General features: G+C 33.3%; 2 protein-coding genes, 1 non-coding gene and 1 pseudogene across 3 annotated transcripts; 2 read left to right on the top strand and 2 right to left on the bottom strand.

Moving 5' to 3' along the window:
* Window positions 1–2,135: 2,135 nt before the first annotated feature.
* On the bottom strand, window positions 2,136–2,773 carry LOC104722762 (uncharacterized protein At4g22758 pseudogene; annotated as a pseudogene).
* A 5,891-nt stretch (window positions 2,774–8,664) lies between these two features.
* LOC104722764 (uncharacterized protein At4g22758) lies at window positions 8,665–11,410 on the bottom strand. The gene is made up of 3 exons (XM_010440986.3): window positions 10,587–11,410; window positions 10,203–10,407; window positions 8,665–9,080 (listed from the first exon to the last, which is right to left on the bottom strand). The coding sequence occupies exons 1-3, from the start codon at window positions 10,935–10,937 to the stop codon at window positions 8,860–8,862; spliced, it is 777 nt and encodes a 258-aa protein (XP_010439288.1). The 5' UTR covers window positions 10,938–11,410; the 3' UTR covers window positions 8,665–8,859.
* A 1,035-nt stretch (window positions 11,411–12,445) lies between these two features.
* On the top strand, window positions 12,446–14,641 carry LOC104722765 (methylsterol monooxygenase 1-2-like). The gene is made up of 5 exons (XM_010440987.3): window positions 12,446–12,938; window positions 13,037–13,359; window positions 13,813–13,960; window positions 14,046–14,078; window positions 14,269–14,641. The coding sequence occupies exons 1-5, from the start codon at window positions 12,603–12,605 to the stop codon at window positions 14,326–14,328; spliced, it is 900 nt and encodes a 299-aa protein (XP_010439289.1). The 5' UTR covers window positions 12,446–12,602; the 3' UTR covers window positions 14,329–14,641.
* Window positions 14,642–14,759: 118 nt separating this feature from the next.
* On the top strand, window positions 14,760–14,832 carry TRNAK-CUU (transfer RNA lysine (anticodon CUU)). Its single transcript has one exon. It is a non-coding gene; the product is annotated as a tRNA-Lys (tRNA).
* Window positions 14,833–19,713: the final 4,881 nt, after the last annotated feature.

The raw sequence follows: 19,713 nt of genomic DNA on the forward strand, positions 1-19,713 counted from the left end.
GATGAATAAATTATGTGAATATCATATACGTAATGTTATATCAATTTCACGGTCTTACCTCAATCCCTACACTTAACGTCCATCTAAAGAACTGATCGAAAACTAACTAAACAGAATTCAACAAATTAATCCACCCACCCTGAAACAGAAAGAATGAAGAAGAAAAAACAAGTGACACACTCATATTGAGTTCTCTTTTTCTAAATGGAAACAAACAAGCTATGCTTACAATCGTCTTCAGTCACTGATAATTTCGTTAACATTAATTTAAAATTATGACTGGGGATATTGAAAGAAACTGATTTCGAAGAACCCTAATTTAAGAAAATCAAAGAACAGCCGTTGAGGTCTGCCGTCGTGAAGATGATTAGTTACCAGAAATTGAATCGCTCTCATCTGCTTGCAATCAATTTTTGAGAGAAATCTCTTCTGGTTTTGCAACCTTTTTCGTCGACAAAGAGAGAAAGAGAAAAAACGACAATTTTAAAAACAAAACCATATCTTGAAAACAGTCGATTAAATTCAACTTTATGGGAAACATTGAAAAATCGAGTTGACCGTAAATCAATTGGGTTCGCTTTATTATGCGACTATTGCGATTGGGACACCAACACAAACTGGTAGTCTTTGATACCGGTAGTGCGGATCTCTTCATACCTAATACGACGGAATGTAAAGTGCAAGAAACTAGTAAATATGATTCTTTTGAATCATATTTACTAGTCTCTTGGACTTTCCATTCCACTCGATTTTTGGATGTTTCCATAGAGTTGAATTTACTAGGAAATATACTTTGAGATAAAATTTAGAAGTTTGCTGCTGATCTATTTATAGATATTGATTAGAACGTGAAACCTAATTCATACCCTATTAAAACCAGAATTGCATGAACACGGCAAATGTACACACCACCAAATTTTCAACCATTCTTCTTGTTGTGATACATGCGTTTATTGTTTTTTTTTCTTTTTTTTTTTTTTTTTTTTCTATCTTTGACTTTGATATTGATTCGATCCCTAATCGTTGGAGTTGTGGTGATACCAAGAGGACTTCTCTTTATTTGCTCAATTTTTACCCTCTATCTATCTAAGTTGTGATGTCTACTGAACCCGTCAAACGGTTCTCTACTTCCCATTAAAATCAAAATCGCTACCAAAACTCCGATCTTATTAGAGATTGTCTCCGACTGATGGTGGAACGACGAAAGCTATAGCGATGTCCACTCTTTTAAAAAAATCCTCTTTGGGTTTTGCATTTTGCATATAAGAAGACACATCCAAACTCCAAAGAGTCTGACTTAACTAGAAGGTTTTCAACTCATTGTCTCTATTTGTGTCTCTTAAAAAATCGAAAGTCTAGATTTTAATAGTTTTTATTAATTTAAAAAAAAAAAAACTAAAATCTATGTTTCATTAGTTCTTCATCAATGTAACTTGTTTTTTCTTTCAATTTTTATTTTTTAAAAGATTTTGTAACACAAAAAAACTAAAAACCATAAACCAAATCCAAACTCCAAAAAACCAAAAACTATAATCCAACCACTTTAAAATTTGCAAACATTCATATCCCTTCGTTTTCCAACTTTCAAATATATCTATATATATTCCATTTGTTTCACAAAGAGTGTTATTTTAGAGTTTATTGTTATTTCACAAAAAATGTGATATATTTTCCATTTTCAATACATATTTTTACATCAAATTTTCTAGTTCTACCCTTAATCCAAACTAATTAAACCATTAACAATTTATTAAATAGGGATATATTTATATTGGGTGCACACAAAAAAGGGATATATATATATATATAATTTAATAATTTTTAATTTGTGTGAAATGTATCTAACTCACACTTTTTTTAGAGAGAGTAGTATAGTAATTTTGTGCTATCCATATTCAAATCTGCGTAATGCATGTTGTGGAAATTTCGTAGTTATCTTGTTGTTGTTCACCACATTGGACAAAGTTTGCCAGTTTGGCTTACAAATCAATATCCGGTAACAAGTATGTATGGTATAGTAAAATCTGTAAACTATATAGCACCGTTTTTATGAACAATAAAGTGCTCTTATATTGGAGTAACAACACAAACTAAATTATATATGTGCCACGCTCAAAAATGTACCTTGGTATATCTCACTGCACACATACCAATATGTTCCATATCTTTCTCGTTCTCCTTATGATTTTCCCAATGAACTGAGCGATGCACGATCCGATCAAATTCGACGACGGAATAAGGCTAGCTCTCACCGTTGCAATCCCGGGTAGCGAACCTCCGTTTTGTTCATGAGCTTTCTTTATCATGTAGAAGCTTCTACTTCCTAATTCTCCTATTATTTCTCTTTTTTCCAAACTTGAAAATTACATCACATTAATAGCTCAATTTTTTCCCTCAATAAAAACATTTAAAATCATCGGTTTAAATCATCCTTTTCTTTATTAGTATAAGCTAACTCATATATTATGTGATTTTTTTTTCACATGATCACTAGAGTTTAAAGCAAAACTATATAGTATAGGATAGATATTTTAATCCAACCTAACCAATCTAATACACATAAGTGATCAGACTGAAACACAAAACTGCTTTTAACTTTTAGATAGAGTTACGTTATAAATATAAGTTATAATATCTTACACTGGATGCTGAAATGTGACTGATGCAATTCAAAAGCGGAATCTCGACTGAGTTTAGGTGTTCGTCCTTCTTCGCAGTACTTATCAACAACGATTTTGATCGTTCCTTCGACGTTAGAACTCAACTTAACCATTGCTCTTATAGGTCCCGGACCTGGACTTCCTTCTACTGCTACATTAATTACTACTTTTGGTGCTTCTCTTTTATTACCCTGTAGTTTTGTTTTGTTTCCAATTTAAGAAAAAGTTGAGGGTTTGATATGTTATATTAAAAAGTAATAGTCCAATATAAAATATTATCAAAACTTGTGGACTAAATGTAAACTTATTTTACAGAGTTGAAAATCATCATTATGGAAAATAGTAAAAAAAAAAAAAAAAAACGAGTCTGACCTCTTGATTGATCGGAGATGAAGAAGACGGCGAAGATAAGCTCGTTAACGTCGGAGAAGAAGAGAAAACCTCAGAGCGAATCCTAGGCAAGTATACGATCGGGTCTGCAGATTCTTCCGTCTGTAATCCTCTCATCGGCGACGGTCGCCGCAAACTACTGTCTCCTCCGTCACGGCGACGATTGATGAGACTCGGCTCCGAGAAGCTTCGTTCGAAAACATGATTTGTCGATTTTGAACAAGTTGTCATAGACAGCAAGCATTACCATGTATAGTGTGATGCGTATCCCAAATTGTATGATCTTAAGGGATTCATACATATAGCCTGGTACTGTTTAATTCTTTATTTTTAATTAATGCACCAAATTATGGATCAATGATAACTAATGATGGATTCTGTCCTTAAAGAATTTTCAATATATATGTGTATCTGCAACTCCAAGCGTCAACAACATTTATTTGATAGAAGAAAGTAGCATCAGTAGAGAAAATCAAATGTAGATGGGTCGTAACAGTTTGGTTATCATTCTCATTATCGTCTCTCTTTTCGGCCTCCACAATTGTAAGAAGTGATTCAATCCTTTTTTTACTTCAGATCCCATGAGATTCAATTCATTGTTGCCACATGATAACACTTTTGACCTAATGCTTGTAGGTCAAGACGAAGATCCCGATCATCCAAAGGGAATAGAAAGATGCTTTCAACACTTTATGGGAGAGCCATGGCAACTCGAGTTTTTGTGCTGTATCGAAGATATTACCGTTTGCTTCCCTTTCACCGAACCAGAAAATTGCCTCAAGCAATGTCCGCCGCTACGAAAAGGTGAAGCACCGTCTCCTTCACCTGGTGCAACACTGCCCCCTCTATGAATGCTCAATGATTAAGCTCCCTAGCCTTTTTATATCATGTACTCTCCTGACCCACATGAGAGGTCTACTACAATGTCATCAATAAGTTATTAATGCCAAACTCAGTTTTGCTTTCTTCTCTGTTCTGCTCCATGTTCTGTTTTCTTATTGATTCCCAGTTTGGGTTTCTTCTGATATGATTTGTTTCCGAGAGTTTCGGTTAATATTGATGATATTATACAACATGTACGATGAGAACGATGAGGTCATGGGCAACGAAAACATAAGAGAAGATGTTTCTTTTTGTGTTTCTGAATGAGGATCAGACCGAGGTGAAGCTAAAGCGGGTTGTAGAAGTAAGTTAAGAAAAGGTTGATCACAGTCATGAGAATGGAGGTGAGTGAGAGTACATTTTGGTCATGTTAGAGATGATGCAATGTGTAAGGAAAACAATACACATCAAGATTAAAAACTGCTTTATATGCAACAGAGAAAAATGATGGAAACACAATGCATGCGATAGATGTAAGGCATCGTTGCTTAAATGTTGCGTAGATTGACTCACCTGACCTGATTCTATTGAGTGTTTTCAGTTGGATCAGAAGTTCACATGGCTTACAGTTGATTAGAAATATCTCCTTGAGGCTTCTTTTTGGCAAATCATATCTTCAATCCAAACTCTTGGTATTCTGACTCTTCTCTGGTGTTTGCATGAGTATGAGACCATGGAGCCAGTTTCCACAAGATCACACGCACATGAGTACTTTGGTTGACAAGAATGTGTTATAGCAAACATTGATGGTTAGTTAAGTACACAAAAATGCACTGCTTTGTCTCTATATCATCTCCTACTTTGGGTTGTAACTGATTGTACACATGCTTGCTGTCTATGACAACTTGTTTTACCCCAGAAGAGTAGTGTGAGTGGCTGAGATTGGTCCGAGGTTTGTTTTCAGTTTCACTGTTGAAAGAAAGAACTTTTGGGATTCTTAAAATGACATTAAATGAATGGTGCGGTCGACGTCCCTTATGCCATACGCACTCACGTTCACCCGATTTTGTGTAATCCAAGAAACAGTATTCTTCTGAGGCATTGTATCGAAATAGGTTTTTGCTAGTTTCATTTCCTTGCAATTTACATACCCACCAATCAAAATATTCCAAGAAGCTGAGCTTTTCAAAGGCATCGCCAGAAACAAAGAGCATGCATTCCCCATTCCCCATAAAATAATACGAGTATTTATAACATTCAATAGTATTGTTTGTACCAACTTTTTAGTCTGTTTGATAAAAAATTCCGCCAGAAAAAAATAAAGAATTTGAATGAATCAAATTGTCTTCCTCTTATTGATTATTATATTTGGTGGATATTAATATAAATTTGAAATACTATTAGCTTTTATTGTATTATCATTTTTTTTTTTACTAGAACCACCAATATTAAATATTTTGAATTAAGTTGATTCGATTATGTTAGTGTTAAAAAAATGTTCCCACATATTAAATCATAGTTAGATTATTATATTTGTAACCACTAAAAGTAATAGATAAATAATATTTAACCAAATTACATGCCATGAGAACATTAATATCAACCAAAGAAAGCAAATTATTCTAATTCTCATATCAAACCGTCAGTATCAAATTTACCTGTGAGAAACCAATGCTAAGCATATATATATATATATATATTTAACATATTATGTTATATATTAGTTATATTAGTTTCATTAAGAAAATATATTATTTGCATGTACTTAAAGAGTATAGAATCACAACTAGAAATATGAACATTATATGTTAATTCAAAAATATATTTAGCTTAGCCTTTATTATATTTACTTTTGTTAACATGATTTTGATATGGTAAAACCCAATAAAGGGAATTTAGCATATACAGTCGTCAATGTGTGTTAATATTATTGCTGAAAACTAATTAAGAGACTACTTAAAAGTAGTTAATTTCACGTGTATATACAATATATATGTGTGTTTGGTACATTATATATAAATATATCTTCAATGTAAATTTATTTAAATAAAAGTAATTGTGTGTCATCTTTAGCTATTAAGTTATAGTGATACTTACCTTTAATTAATATATATATATATATATATATATAACAATTAGCTATTGAGTTATTTTTTGAAAAACTACAAAATAAAAAAATGTAACCTACGAATTAGTTATAATTAAACAAATAAAATTTTCAGTAATAATTTAATTAAAAAAATAATTATTATTAATTGTTTATCCATATTAAACTAGGTAGCCGGATCCACACTACTGATATCAAACGGTAGTGTTCCAAGGTCATTCCTAAGCATTTGCTATTTGCCCCATTAGCATCAACAAGAGAAAATAAATTATTTATTTATTTTCATTCCCATGCTAGCTGTCAATACCAACTTGTTAGAATAAATTTATTCAAATAAAAATAATAGTGTATCATCTTTAGCTATTGAGTTATATTGATTATCTTTAATATATATACATAAAATATCAAAAAGTTAAAGAATAATGCAAGAAGAAATGTATTACAAAAAAATTAAATCTAAATAAAGAAAAGAATATATAATTAATTTTAAATAATATCTTAAAAAATTGATTCATGAAAATACAAATAAGTTAACAAAAATGTAAAAGGAACAATGAGAATAATAATTAAAAAATGTTACTTAGGATAGAAAAAAACAATGATGTCATCATATTAATAAATTAAAAAGGTATATGGTTTTATATTGGAAATTAGCATGTTTTCATTGAAATAATAAAAAGATTAGTTACGGGAGTGTATAAGCATAATTTTAAACTATGCATCTTTAGTTTAAAAAGAAAGAATATACTGCATGCGCATTAATACTTATATCATAAATATTAGAATAATTTGATGTATAATTTATCACTTGATGAAGTGGGAAAAAAAAAGAATGGTTTGTAAAAAAAAAAAATCTACTAAGACACCTTTGTATATATGATGTATGTGTCCCACCAATTAGCCTAATAAAATAAGATAAAAATGCATACATACATGTTGCTTTAAATGGGAATTGGACAGCTAATTCATAGAAGATTAGGTACTAACCCGCAGAAAACCGCGGGCTGAATTTTTTTTTAATGAAAATTTGTAATAATTTATTTTGTTATTATGTTACTTATAATAGTTTGTGATTAAAAATTTGGTTTGCTAATATTATAATTTTTATTTAAAAATATTTATTGAAAACATGTCAATAAAACATTTGCATGTAATGAATAAAATTATTTAAATCTTTGTCAATTAAAAGCAATTCTTGTGATAGTTGTGAAGTACGTAAAAAGATATAACTAACATATAAAAAGAGCTAGTGAAAGTTCTGAAAAAACTTTTTTGAATAAGCACTTTCAAGCATTGAATATATTTAAATCTTAACTTAATTTTATTTTCCTAAAGAACAGTGTGGCTAAAGAAAAATATAATTTTTTTAAATATATAAGATACTATATCTATATCTTTTATTTTTTATTTATTAATGTTTAACTATAAACCGTTAAACGGAACTGTTATATATTTTATTCGATTAGATTTCTGATAAAAATTTTAATCCATGCTGGAAATGTTTTTTGATAAAATTTGTGGTTATATATATTTTATTCGATTAGAATTTTAGAATCTTAGCTGTTAAATTTTTTTTAAAGTACGAATTAGTTCTGATTCTAATAGATTTTATTTTATTTTTCTACAATTTATTTTATTTTATGTGTCCCCAATTTTCGTTTTAATTAATTATATTTATTTAATCTTAATTAAATATTTCTAATGGCAATTGAGTGTAATTGGTTAGTTTCATATTTGTACTTCTCGATTAATATAAACCAGATTACATGACAAATGTTAGACACCAAAATGACTATGAGTTTTTATGTGTAGAATATTATTTTGATACTTATAATAAAAAATAATTTAGTAATGTATGATAATGTTTGGATGTCGTGGGATGGTCTGTTTACTTGTTTATGTAGGAGAAAATAAAGCAATTGGGCCATACCATTAGTGGAGTTAGGACCAAATATATAATAGGGTTAAAAAGACCATTACCATTGTTGTAGTAAGTAAAATCTTTTGGAAATTATAATTTATTTTCCTACTTTCAAATATATTTCATAAATTCAAATCATGATACAATATATAGCATAGTGATTTGTGCTGTGTTGTGTTTACCCATATTAATAGACATTTTTCGTAGTTATTTTGTTGAACCAATCATGATTTGTATCATGAGGACACGTAATCCCTTATATAATATTACAGAAGTATATTTTAAATATAATTTTAAAATGTGTAAATAATTATATCATAATGTCATTATAAATATAGGTTTTATAGAACAAATTAATAATAGTCATTAAAGGTAAAAATGTCAAAATACTAATTTATTCACTAATTATTTAAAAAACAAAAAAAATCATTAATTTGTTAAAAAATCAATCAAAATAAACATATAAGATTTTATATCTAACTTACCTTATAAATTTTGTCATTAATCATGATACTTCATCTCTTATTTTCATATGATTCTATTTTTGTAAAATAAATAAATCATCATATCATCCATATATGAAAAATTATGTTTCATTCTACATATGCTATGATTTGAATTTTGAAAAGCAAACATAAATTATAATAGATTAAATGTAGTGAGTTATATAATGGAATGAGTTATGGTTATAACAATTGGTTGAACGTAAAATATTAAAATTATAAGATGAAATAATTTAAAACTAAAATAATATTAAACATATATTTTAAAACATCAATATTTTGTATAGAATAAAATTTAATATTCGTGTTGTAGCATAGACACTGATCTAGTTATGGTAGAAATCTGTAAACTACATATAGCACAGTTTTTATAAACAATAAAGTGCTCTTATTTTGGAGCAACAACACAAACTAAAATATTTATGAGCCACGCTCAAAAGTGTACTTTGGTATATCTCATTGCACACATACCAATATGTTCCATATCTTTCTCGTTCTCCTTATTATTTTTCCAATGAACTGAGCGATGCACGATCCAATCAAATTCGACGATGGAATAAGGCTAGTTCTCACCGTTGCAATCCCGGGTAACGAACCTCCGTTTTGTTCATGAGCTTTCTTTCTCATGTAGAAGCTTCTACTTCCTAATTCTCCTATTATTTCTCTTTTTTCCAAACCTGAAAAGTACATCAAATTAATAGCTCAAGCTCTTTTTTTTTCCCTCAATAAAAACATTAAAAATCATCGGTTTAAATCATCCTTTTTTTATTAGTATAAGGCTATAAGCTAACTCATATATTATGTGATTTTTTTTTTCCACATGATCACTAGAGTTTAAAGCAAAACTATATAGTATATGATAGATATTTTAATCCAACCTAACTAATCTAATACACATAAGTGATCAGACTAAAACACAAAAACTGCTTTAACTTTTAGATAGAGTTATGTTATAAACTAGGTTTTTACCCGCGGTACACCGCGGGACTAAATTATAAATTACTGTATTTTAAAAAATAAATTTTAATTTATTTAGTTTTCAAATTCCTATTTAATTAACTTTTATCTAATTAATTTATAATTTTGTTTAGAATATTTTTTCTTCTTCTTATGCTTTATATAGTTTAGTTACTAACTACATTAAATTTGTTATTAGATAGAATAGAAAAATTTAAACTACTTAGTTTTGTTTTCCATGATTAAACAAAGGTAATGCATATATGGTATGTTAGTGTTTATTTTTATGTGTATACAATTTTTTTTTGGAATATTAAGAATGTGTTGTAGTATGTGTAATATTTTGTAGTTCATACACTAAATAATTTATAAGTTAATTTTCTAAACTATGACTACAAATCTATATGAAATTAACTAATAGTTTTAGTATTGGTTCTATAGTCCAAACCAGCCATGCTAGACGGATCACGCAACATGTTCAAATATTTTTAATCCGCAAAAACTCATCATATGAAACTCGTGAAAGTAAAATATAGTATGTGAGGCTAAAAGTCACTTTTTATCAAATCAATTTTTCAAATTTTGATCAAGCAAAAAACAATACTTGGGTTCAACCTCTTCATTCACCTTCTTAAAAAATAATGAAATAAAATCTGTATATATTTACAATTATGTTTGTTACCTTTTAAAACACTTAGTTTCTATTTAAAAAATCAAATAGAGGTAGAGTTAATTTATTTATTAAATTAATAATTAATATCAATGACATGCTTGTAAATAGGTATAAACTTCAGGATTTATCTCAAAAATGTATATATAGATATAAGTTTATAATATCTTACACCGGATGCTGAAATGTGACTGATGCAATTCAAAAACAGAATCTCGATTGAGTTTAGGTGTTCGTCCTTCTTCGCAGTACTTATCAACAACGATTTTGATCGTTTCTTCGACGTTAGAACTCAGCTTAACCATTGCTCTTACAGGTCCAGGGCTTCCTTCTACTGCTACATTAATTACTACTTTTGGTGCTTCTCTTTTATTACCCTGTAGTTTTTTTTTTGTTCCCAATTTAAGACAAAAGTCGAGTGTTTGATATATAGTATTAAAAAGTAATAGTCCAATATAAAAAATTTCAAAACTTTTGGTCTAAATGTAAAATTATTTTACAGAGTTGAAAATCATGATTATGAAAAATAGTAAAAAAACCAAAAAACGAGTCCGACCTCTTGATTGATCGGAGATGAAGAAGACGGCGAAGATAAGCTCGTTAACGTCGGAGAAGAAGAGAAAACCTCAGAGCGAATCCTAGGCAAGTAAACGATCGGGTCTGCAGATTCTTCCGTTTGTAAACCTCTCATCGGCGACGGTCGCCGCAAACTACTGTCTCCTCCGTCACGGCGATGATTGATGAGACTCGGCTCCGAGAAGCTTCGTTCGAAAACATGTTTCGTCGATTTCGAGCGGGTATTATGCTTATCGGAAACGCACCGTGACGCCGTGCGTCTCGTTCTTGAGCTCCGGCCACCGTTTGCAACCGGATTCGAAGCTTTTCTCCTGTGAATCGAATCAGACATTTTTGATGAGTTTGCGTAAGGATCAGAAGGAGAGAAAGGTTTTGTGTGTGGGGTTTGCTTGGCAAAGAAGCGAATTCAGAGTTTATTCTCTCTGCTTTTGCTTTACTCTTTTATCTTTGTTCTCTTTCATTTGTTAGTATTTGTTTTCAAACGTTAAGTGTGGCTTTTAAAATTCAAGCCGACCAAAAAAAAAAAAAACCATTAAAGGTAAAATAGTAATATGAGACGTGGTTCTATGATATTTATTATTCCTGTCAACATTATAGTATGATATGATATCTTGTGCTGATTCTTACGTGTATTTGTATAATTTAATTCTTATAAATAAATTGGAAATTGCGTTGCAGTATATGTATTACTAAAAAATAGATATGGAAAGACGTATAAACTATTGATATAAAATGCGTTATGGAAGGCAAAAATACTAGAGGAATAAGGAAAGACAGTTTCTTGATGCATCGTTTTAGAAGATTATTGTTACTTGAGAGACTCACAATTCTATAAAAGTGTATAGGGAACAAATCTATTGGATTTGAAGAAAACTCGACACGTCAAACAAGGAAACGAGAAATCCAAAACAAATTTACAAAAATCTAAGGTGAAACAGTAGTGTGACGTACATAAACAACTACTAGTATCCAATTTCATTTGTTATACACGAAAGTGCCGATTAATGGAAATATTAGAAAATCATAAACGTCAAGAAATGATACATCAAAATGAGTAATATAAAAAAAAGAGTAGCGTGTGTGGATGAGATTGGTCCGAGGTTTGTTGTCACTCGTTGAAAGAAAGAACTTTTGGGATTCTTAAAAAGACATTAAATGAATGGTGTGGGTCGACGTCCCTTATGCCATACGCACTCACGTTCACAATCACGCGTAACAACACACTTGTTTCCCACCAAGTATTTACAACGATCGATCGTTTGTACGTTTGTAACCCAACCCTTTTTAAAATTGTTAAAACATTTGTCTTACCATTACCATTACATTAAAATATCATTTTGTTACGAAGCAAAATTTTAGATTTGAGACTTTCAAATGTAACGTCACGTTTCGTGATGTAATACCACCATTCGAAATACTTAATTACAATTGGCCAACAGCTTCAAATTATTTCAACGTTTCGCCACAATAAATTTAATGCTGTCTTTAAAATTCTTACACAAGCCACAAAAGTCATATATATATATATATATATTACATCCGTGAATTTTCCATCAAAGACTACTCTGATTCTACGGGTTTTGAGGAAGTATAAAGTATAGTTTCTTTGTAAAAATAAATTGCATAGATGAAAACTTGAAAGAATTAGTGAAGAAAAAACAAAAAAGTTAAATAGAAACAACATGTTCATGTGACCTTGAGTCTAACTAAACCAGTTGAATTAATCGTCACGAGAATAAACATATAACTCTCTAACAAAATATCACAAAAGGTTCGAGACACGTTAGCAATATTGGTTTATTCCGGTTTAAACAAATCTAACTAAACCGATAATGCCACGTCACCAGTCTAATTATTCGCCAACTCAGTCTAATAACAGACAAAAAAAAAAAGAAAGCCAGCCACAACGACGACGAAACTCACACTCACTCCTCTCTCCCAATCTCACCGTCACCGTCGCCGTCGCCGGAAGAAACGAGTTCTGACATCGTCCACAATGATCCCTTACGTTACAGTCGAAGAAGTGTCCACGGCGTTAGGCCGAAACCTCACTCGGCTGGAGACTCTCTGGTTCGATTACTCCGCCACCAAATCAGACTACTACCTCTACTGCCACAACATCCTCTTCCTCTTCGCCATCTTCTCCTTCGTCTCTCTCCCTCTCGTCTTCATCGAATTGTCTCGATCTACCTCGGATTGGTTCGATCGGTACAAGATTCAACCCAAGGTGAAGAACTCCTTCTCCGATTTCTTCCGGTGTTACAAAGACGTCATGAAGATGTTCATCCTCGTCGTTGGTCCTTTACAACTCGTTTCTTATCCTTCGATTCAGGTTTTTTTTTTTTGGAATTGATGATTCTGCTTTGTTAGATTGTGATCATAGAGATGAATCTTTTGAATTGGTTGTGTTGTTGTGTGTTTAAAAAACAGATGATTGAGATTCGAAGTGGGTTGCCATTACCATCGTTAATGGAGATTGTAGCACAGTTAGTGGTTTACTTCTTGGTAGAGGATTACACTAACTACTGGATTCATAGATTCTTTCATTCCAAATGGGGTTATGAGAAGTTTCATCATGTTCATCATGAGTATACAGCTCCTATTGGTTATGCTGCTCCTTATGCACATTGGGCTGAGGTTTTGCTTCTTGGCATTCCCACGTTTCTTGGACCGGCCATTGCTCCTGGTCACATGATTACCTTTTGGTTGTGGATTGCTTTACGCCAAATTGAGGCTATCGAAACTCATAGCGGGTGAGGAAAGAAGACATGGTTGTAGATAGCTTTTTCCTTTCTTCCCAAGTTTGTAGCTTTTTAGTTATATTTCATCATATCCACTTTTTGAATTAGTTTAAAGTGAGTTGTTAATGTATATATGTGGGATGTTTCAATAGTGGCTTACCTTTTTTTTGGTGGGGCTAAGGTAGGCACTAGCCTTTTCAGATACATTTTTAGACCCTTTTAGTTCTTGAGGATTGTGAGCCTTTTTCAGATACATTTTAGACCATTTTAGTTATTGAGGATTGTTTTAATAGTGCTTAGATAACCTTTTAATGAACATTCCTATTTACTAAGGAAGAAAGCATTCTTTAAATGAGAAGTATTTCCTCTTGTTCAAAGAAGTATTTGGAGAATCTGATGTTTGCTTGGTGGATGAAGCTTGTTTCTCAGGGAGATTATTTGAGTTCTTTCTTTTTTCTTTCGTAGGTATGATTTCCCATGGACTCTGACAAAGTACATTCCGTTCTATGGTGGAGCTGAGTATCATGATTATCATCACTATGTTGGAGGACAAAGCCAGAGCAACTTTGCATCAGTTTTCACTTACTGCGACTATATCTATGGAACTGACAAAGTGAGTATTGAAAACTTCAGTTCCTTTCTGGTTAGTGTCTAGCAATAAAACATTGACAATGTTATTATATCTTTACTTTCATTAGGGTTACCGGTTCCAAAAGAAGCTTCTGCAGCAGGTAAATTCAAATACTCCCAAAACTGAGACTCAACAACATTTAGCTTATCTCTTAGCATAAAGATAAATGCACTATCAATTGCGAGTTCACGTAACGATTCATAGTTTTATTTTGTATTGATGATGTGTTTCCTCTTGATCTTTCAGTTGCGTAGACTCTCCTACTTAATGCTGTATCTTTTGAAATGCAGATCAAAGAATCGTCCAAGAAGAGCAACAAGCAGATTAATGGAGGAGGGAAATTGGATTAGTTTTTAGAAAGTGGTGCCTATTGAAGCAGCCACAGCTCAAAATGCTCTTTCCTTTTGACATTTTATGATCTGAAGGTTTTCTATAAAATTTGCTAACTCTTTTTGAGATATTAGAATTTGGTTTGGTAGAGGAAAGAAGATATGAGAAGGAATCATCAAAATCCGAAACTGTGTTGGTGAGTTTTTTAGTTTGTACCTTTGTCCTTTGTTTATTCATATCCAGAATTTGGAATAGGTAAAAATTGTTTAGTTGTTTTGAGGATTTTAATGAGTCTTGAAATGTATAAATTTCTTTGCTTTTTGAAAAAATAAATGAAAAGATTGTGAATACTAACTTTTCGTCAGACTGTTTGGTTTAGTTATTAGTAGTTTTTGATCACCTAGGGTCTGATACTGGTAATACTACTGACGCCGTCAATACTGTCAACAAAGCCCGTCTAGCTCAGTTGGTAGAGCGCAAGGCTCTTAACCTTGTGGTCGTGGGTTCGAGCCCCACGGTGGGCGCATTTCTTTTTATGTTCTTTTGGGGCTATCTCAGACCAATGTTGTAGTATGTTTTTACTTCACTGTTGCAACTTGCAAACTCACCCACATGGCATTTATTACACTCCATGATTTATAAAAGGGAACGATATCGATAGTTGCATTGAATTCACTTTTGAAGAACCAAAACTAATTGAAATGACCGAAACTAACGAAACACACACATTTACTAAATGCTTTCTCACCAAACTTCAAAACAGTTCTAGTAGACAGTATCATTTATGTCGTAGGTACAATTCGTTCGTTTTTACTAAATACCAAGTTACCAACCAATAATCATCGAAACAGTCTCTTCATGGCATTTATTACACTCCATGATTTATAAAAGGGAACGATATCGATAGTTGCATTGAATTCACTTTTGAAGAACCAAAACTAATTGAAATGACCGAAACTAACGAAACACACACATTTACTAAATGCTTTCTCACCAAACTTCAAAACAGTTCTAGTAGACAGTATCATTTATGTCGTAGGTACAATTCGTTCGTTTTTACTAAATACCAAGTTACCAACCAATAATCATCGAAACAGTCTCTTCCTCTTCAATTTCAGCTAACACACATGCTCTTGTATATTTATAAAGTAAGTCGTCCTAGATTTACCATGCACACGTAGTAAATATAATAATGCTAGAAAAACTCACTATCCATAAATCGTTATTGATATCTTCAAAATTTAGTGAAAAGTACAAATTTTGCAAGAAAACTTCCGAAATGACATTAAAAACTGGGTATGAGCTAGAATCTAAAACATGTATTCAACGCGTCATAATATCTTGACAATAATTCAAGGAATGGGGCAGTGGCTGTCAGGTTATATTATGAAATACTTCAATGAGTTTATATACACTCTAAAAACTAATTCAAGAAAAAGTTTTAATGAACTAAGTTTGTCCACTCATATTTTGTGTATCAACGATTTTTTCTATTCTAGACGTTTGGATCACTATTCGGTAACAGAAGAATATAATTTGATCCCGTAGATTTTCAAAAAAAAACAAAACTTAAGCAATTCACAATCATTTGCTGAAAATAAATTCCTGCCCAATAATAATTCTATAAATGAAATTTGCAATAAATATTTACGAAAATATAAATTTTAGATATCCTCCTATATGTTAAACTTTATAACTGACCTGATGCCAGTAATCTATGTTTTAATTTCTTATTGCACGTCAAAAAAAAAACAAACGAAAATCTGATCCCTTTTATTTAAATAAAAGATGATGTAAAAAAAAAAAGAGATGTGAATCTAGAAGTAACGGTAATTGACAAAAAAGAATTAATAATAATAAAAGTAACAGTAAAGATATAAACAAGAAATCATTGATGTGCCTACGAATTATAACAATAAGAAAAAAATGGCGTCGCTCTCTCTCTCAGAAGGCGATTCTCAGGGTGATTTCAACAATTTTTTTATTCAATTTTCTCCTTATCGGAGTGTTTTTCCGGTACTAAAATTCAGTTTTTCTTTGATTTCTAGTGACGGTTTCCCTCTGTTATCGTTATCAGGTAACAGTTTTTTGTCTCCTTCGAAATCGGGGAGTAACTGCTCTTGGAAACCGCCATGGACACCCTATAAAATTGTCGTTTTCAGACAACAATTCTTCTTCTTCATCCTTGTCCCCTATCTTCCATCCAAGTTCCTTTTTCTTCTACTCGAAGAAATGAGTGATGTTCGAAAATCTCTGCAACGATCTGAATCTGGGTATTGGTGATGCTCCAATCTCCCTCTCCCCAGAATTGTGTGGACATGCCGCTGCGGTGAATCGATTCGCCCTGATTGTCACTGTCACAAATCCAAGGAAACAAAACCTTCGTGCTCTCATTGGCCAAATGCCCAAGATCTGGGATTTCGCTAACACATGCCGCAGTCGTATACTAGGCAATGGTAACGGCAAGGCCCTGTTCATCTTCAATACAGAAGAGTCCATGAATCTCGTTCTCAATCGTGGTCCCTGGGCCTTTAATGATTGGATGCTTGCTATTCATCGGTGGTACCCGAATATTTCAGATGATGAACAGAAGATCATACCTTTTTGGGTTAAACTCAAAGGCATTCCCATTCTGTATCTGACGAATGCAATGGCTGAATACATTGGGAGTCAACTTGGTTATGTCACTGCTGTGGATTATGATGACAATGCTAACTGGGTGGAGTTTGTTTGTGTTCGTGTTAATTGGAGTATAGATAAGCCACTACGTTTCCAAAGGAGCTTCCAATTCGATGGTCTGAACAACACCATCCTCAAGTTTCGATTTGAAAGGCTCCACAATTTTTGCACAAAATGTGGTTCTCTGACACATGATGCAAAGGAGTGTGCTCTGGCTTTTGATGACCCTGATGACGCTCCCTATGATCCTGACCAGAACGGTGATGACAATGATGAGCCCCACAATGATGGTGTGAATGATCCAAATCCTCAAGGGGATAATCCTTGTAATGGTGATATGAATCTGTCGGACAACAATCCTACACCAACTACTCTCCAACAAGATGTACCTTCGGTTGTCCAAATCCCTGGTCTGCATTTCACACATGCTAAGAGGGAATTCATCATCAGCGACACTTATGATGACTCCTTTGTACCGAGTGCTTTTGAAGACACTGAACTCACGGCGGAGAGACTGCGCTACCTGGTCGCAAAGTTTTCAAATGGTAAGACCTATTTTCCTGAGTCAAACTTGCAGGTTGGACAAATGCTGGGTGAATCTACTGCTTCGTTACCATTCACTGGAAAGAGTAAGGCGAGGGAACACTACTACCAACAATGGGAAGAAGAACAGGACTCGATGGCAATGTATCACATGCGTAAGAAGGAAAAGATGGAATCGGAAGGCTCTTGTTCCGGTACAGCTCGGAACAGAGGCGCGGGGGCCCTGGTACCCCCACCTCCTCCATGAGAGTCGTCTCCTGGAACTGTCAGGGCGTAGGACCGTCGCTGACTCAATCTCGCTTAAAGCGTCTATGTCGTACTATTAAACCACATGTTTTATTTTTATGTGAAACACTAAATAGGTGTGACATTGTGTGTGAATTTGCTTCTGTTTTAGATTTTGATTCAGTTATTACTCAACCCCCTCATGGTAGGAGTGGTGGTTTAGCTATCATGTGGATGAACACAGTTCAATTGTCCTGTATTTCTCAGGATGATCGAATGATTGATGTCCATGTAATCTATAATAATATGAACTTCTATTTGTCTGGTGTGTATGGACATCCTGTCCAAAGTGAACGCTATTTGTTTTGGGAACAATTAGAACAGTTAGGAAGAACAAAGACTGAATCTTGGCTATTAGTGGGATAATTCAATGAGATACTAAATAACTCGGAAAAGGAAGGGGGACCTCTAAGGGAGGAGTGTTCCTTTAGAGATTTTAGAAATATGATAACAACTTGTGATCTTCAAGATCTAAAATCAAAAGAGGATCGGTTTTCTTGGGTAGGAGAAAGACGAAACTACACCGTTAAATGTTGTTTAGATCGAGTCATGGCAAACTCTCGCTGGTCAGCTGAGCATCCGACAGCTGAAGTAGAATTTATGGAATTCACTGGGTCTGATCACAAACCAACCTTAACAAGAATCTCAACTTCAACTCCAACTTATAAACCTTTTCGTTTTGATAAACGTTTACTTCAAATAAGTGATTTTGAGAAAGTTGTAGAGGAAGGATGGAACTCTTGCAAACAAAACAATTTGTTTTCCATTACGGACCAAATAGTAAACTGTCTTAAAGCTATGGCAAAGGGCAATCATTAAGCAAATTTAAATGCCTCAGTGCAGATCGACTATTTTCAAACAGCACTTAACAAAGCAATGGAGAGTCTCAACACTCGACAAAGGCGACAAATACCAGAGATACAGCAGAACTTATTACTGTAAACTGTGTATCTTGTTCTATATACAGAAGGGATTACATCGAGATATATATACATGAGTCGAGAGAGAGAGGTGCTCTAGGGTTAGCTAAGTATGGAATGTAATATACAAGGAAATGAGATATTGCAGAAGTAATGGTGTGATACTCGCATATCCTTGACATGATACTGTCGTATCCTTAACATCCCCCCTCAAGATGGAGGGGCAGATGTCACTCCAATCTTGCTGCGAAGTGTCAAGAACCGATGACGTGTTAAAGGCTTAGTGAGGGCATCAGCAAGCTGGTCCGTTGTATGAACATGTGAGACCCGGAGAAGACCACGTTGTACCTGACCTCGTATGAAATGGTAGTCAATAGCTATGTGTTTCATCCGTGAGTGAAACACCGGATTTGCGCAAAGGAACGTGGCTCCCACATTGTCACAATATATCACCGGTGGTGCAGTGCGGTGGATCCCAAGTTCGGATAGGAGATTGCAAATCCATTGTAGCTCAGCAGCTGTGTTTGCTACAGCTCTGTATTCAGCCTCTGTGGAAGATCGAGCCACGCCATTCTGTTTCTTGGCAGACCAAGAGATAGGAGTTTTACCAAGATAAACAATATAGGCATTGGTTGATACATAGTCATGTGAGTCCCCTGCCCAGTCTGCATCAGAGTACGCATGTAAGGAGAGGGGATTTGCAGCGGAGAAGAATATACCATGAGTTGGTGTACCGGCAAGATAGCGGAGAACTCTCTTGGCGGCTTGCCAGTGAACATCTGTGGGGCGGTGCATGAATTGCGACAGTCGGTTAACCGCAAATGCTATGTCAGGCCTTGTGAAAGCAAGGTATTGGAGACTACCAACGAGTTTACGATAAGGTGTAGGATCTGATAGCGTGTTGCCAGAGTTGATTGTGATTTTTGGAGAAGATGCCATTGGAGAGCTGACAGCATTTGCAGCAGTCATGTCGTAGGT

Source organism: Camelina sativa, chromosome 11 (assembly GCF_030686135.1).
Source record: "Camelina sativa cultivar CO46 ecotype springtype chromosome 11, ASM3068613v1".
NCBI classification, from domain to species: Eukaryota; Viridiplantae; Streptophyta; class Magnoliopsida; order Brassicales; family Brassicaceae; genus Camelina; species Camelina sativa.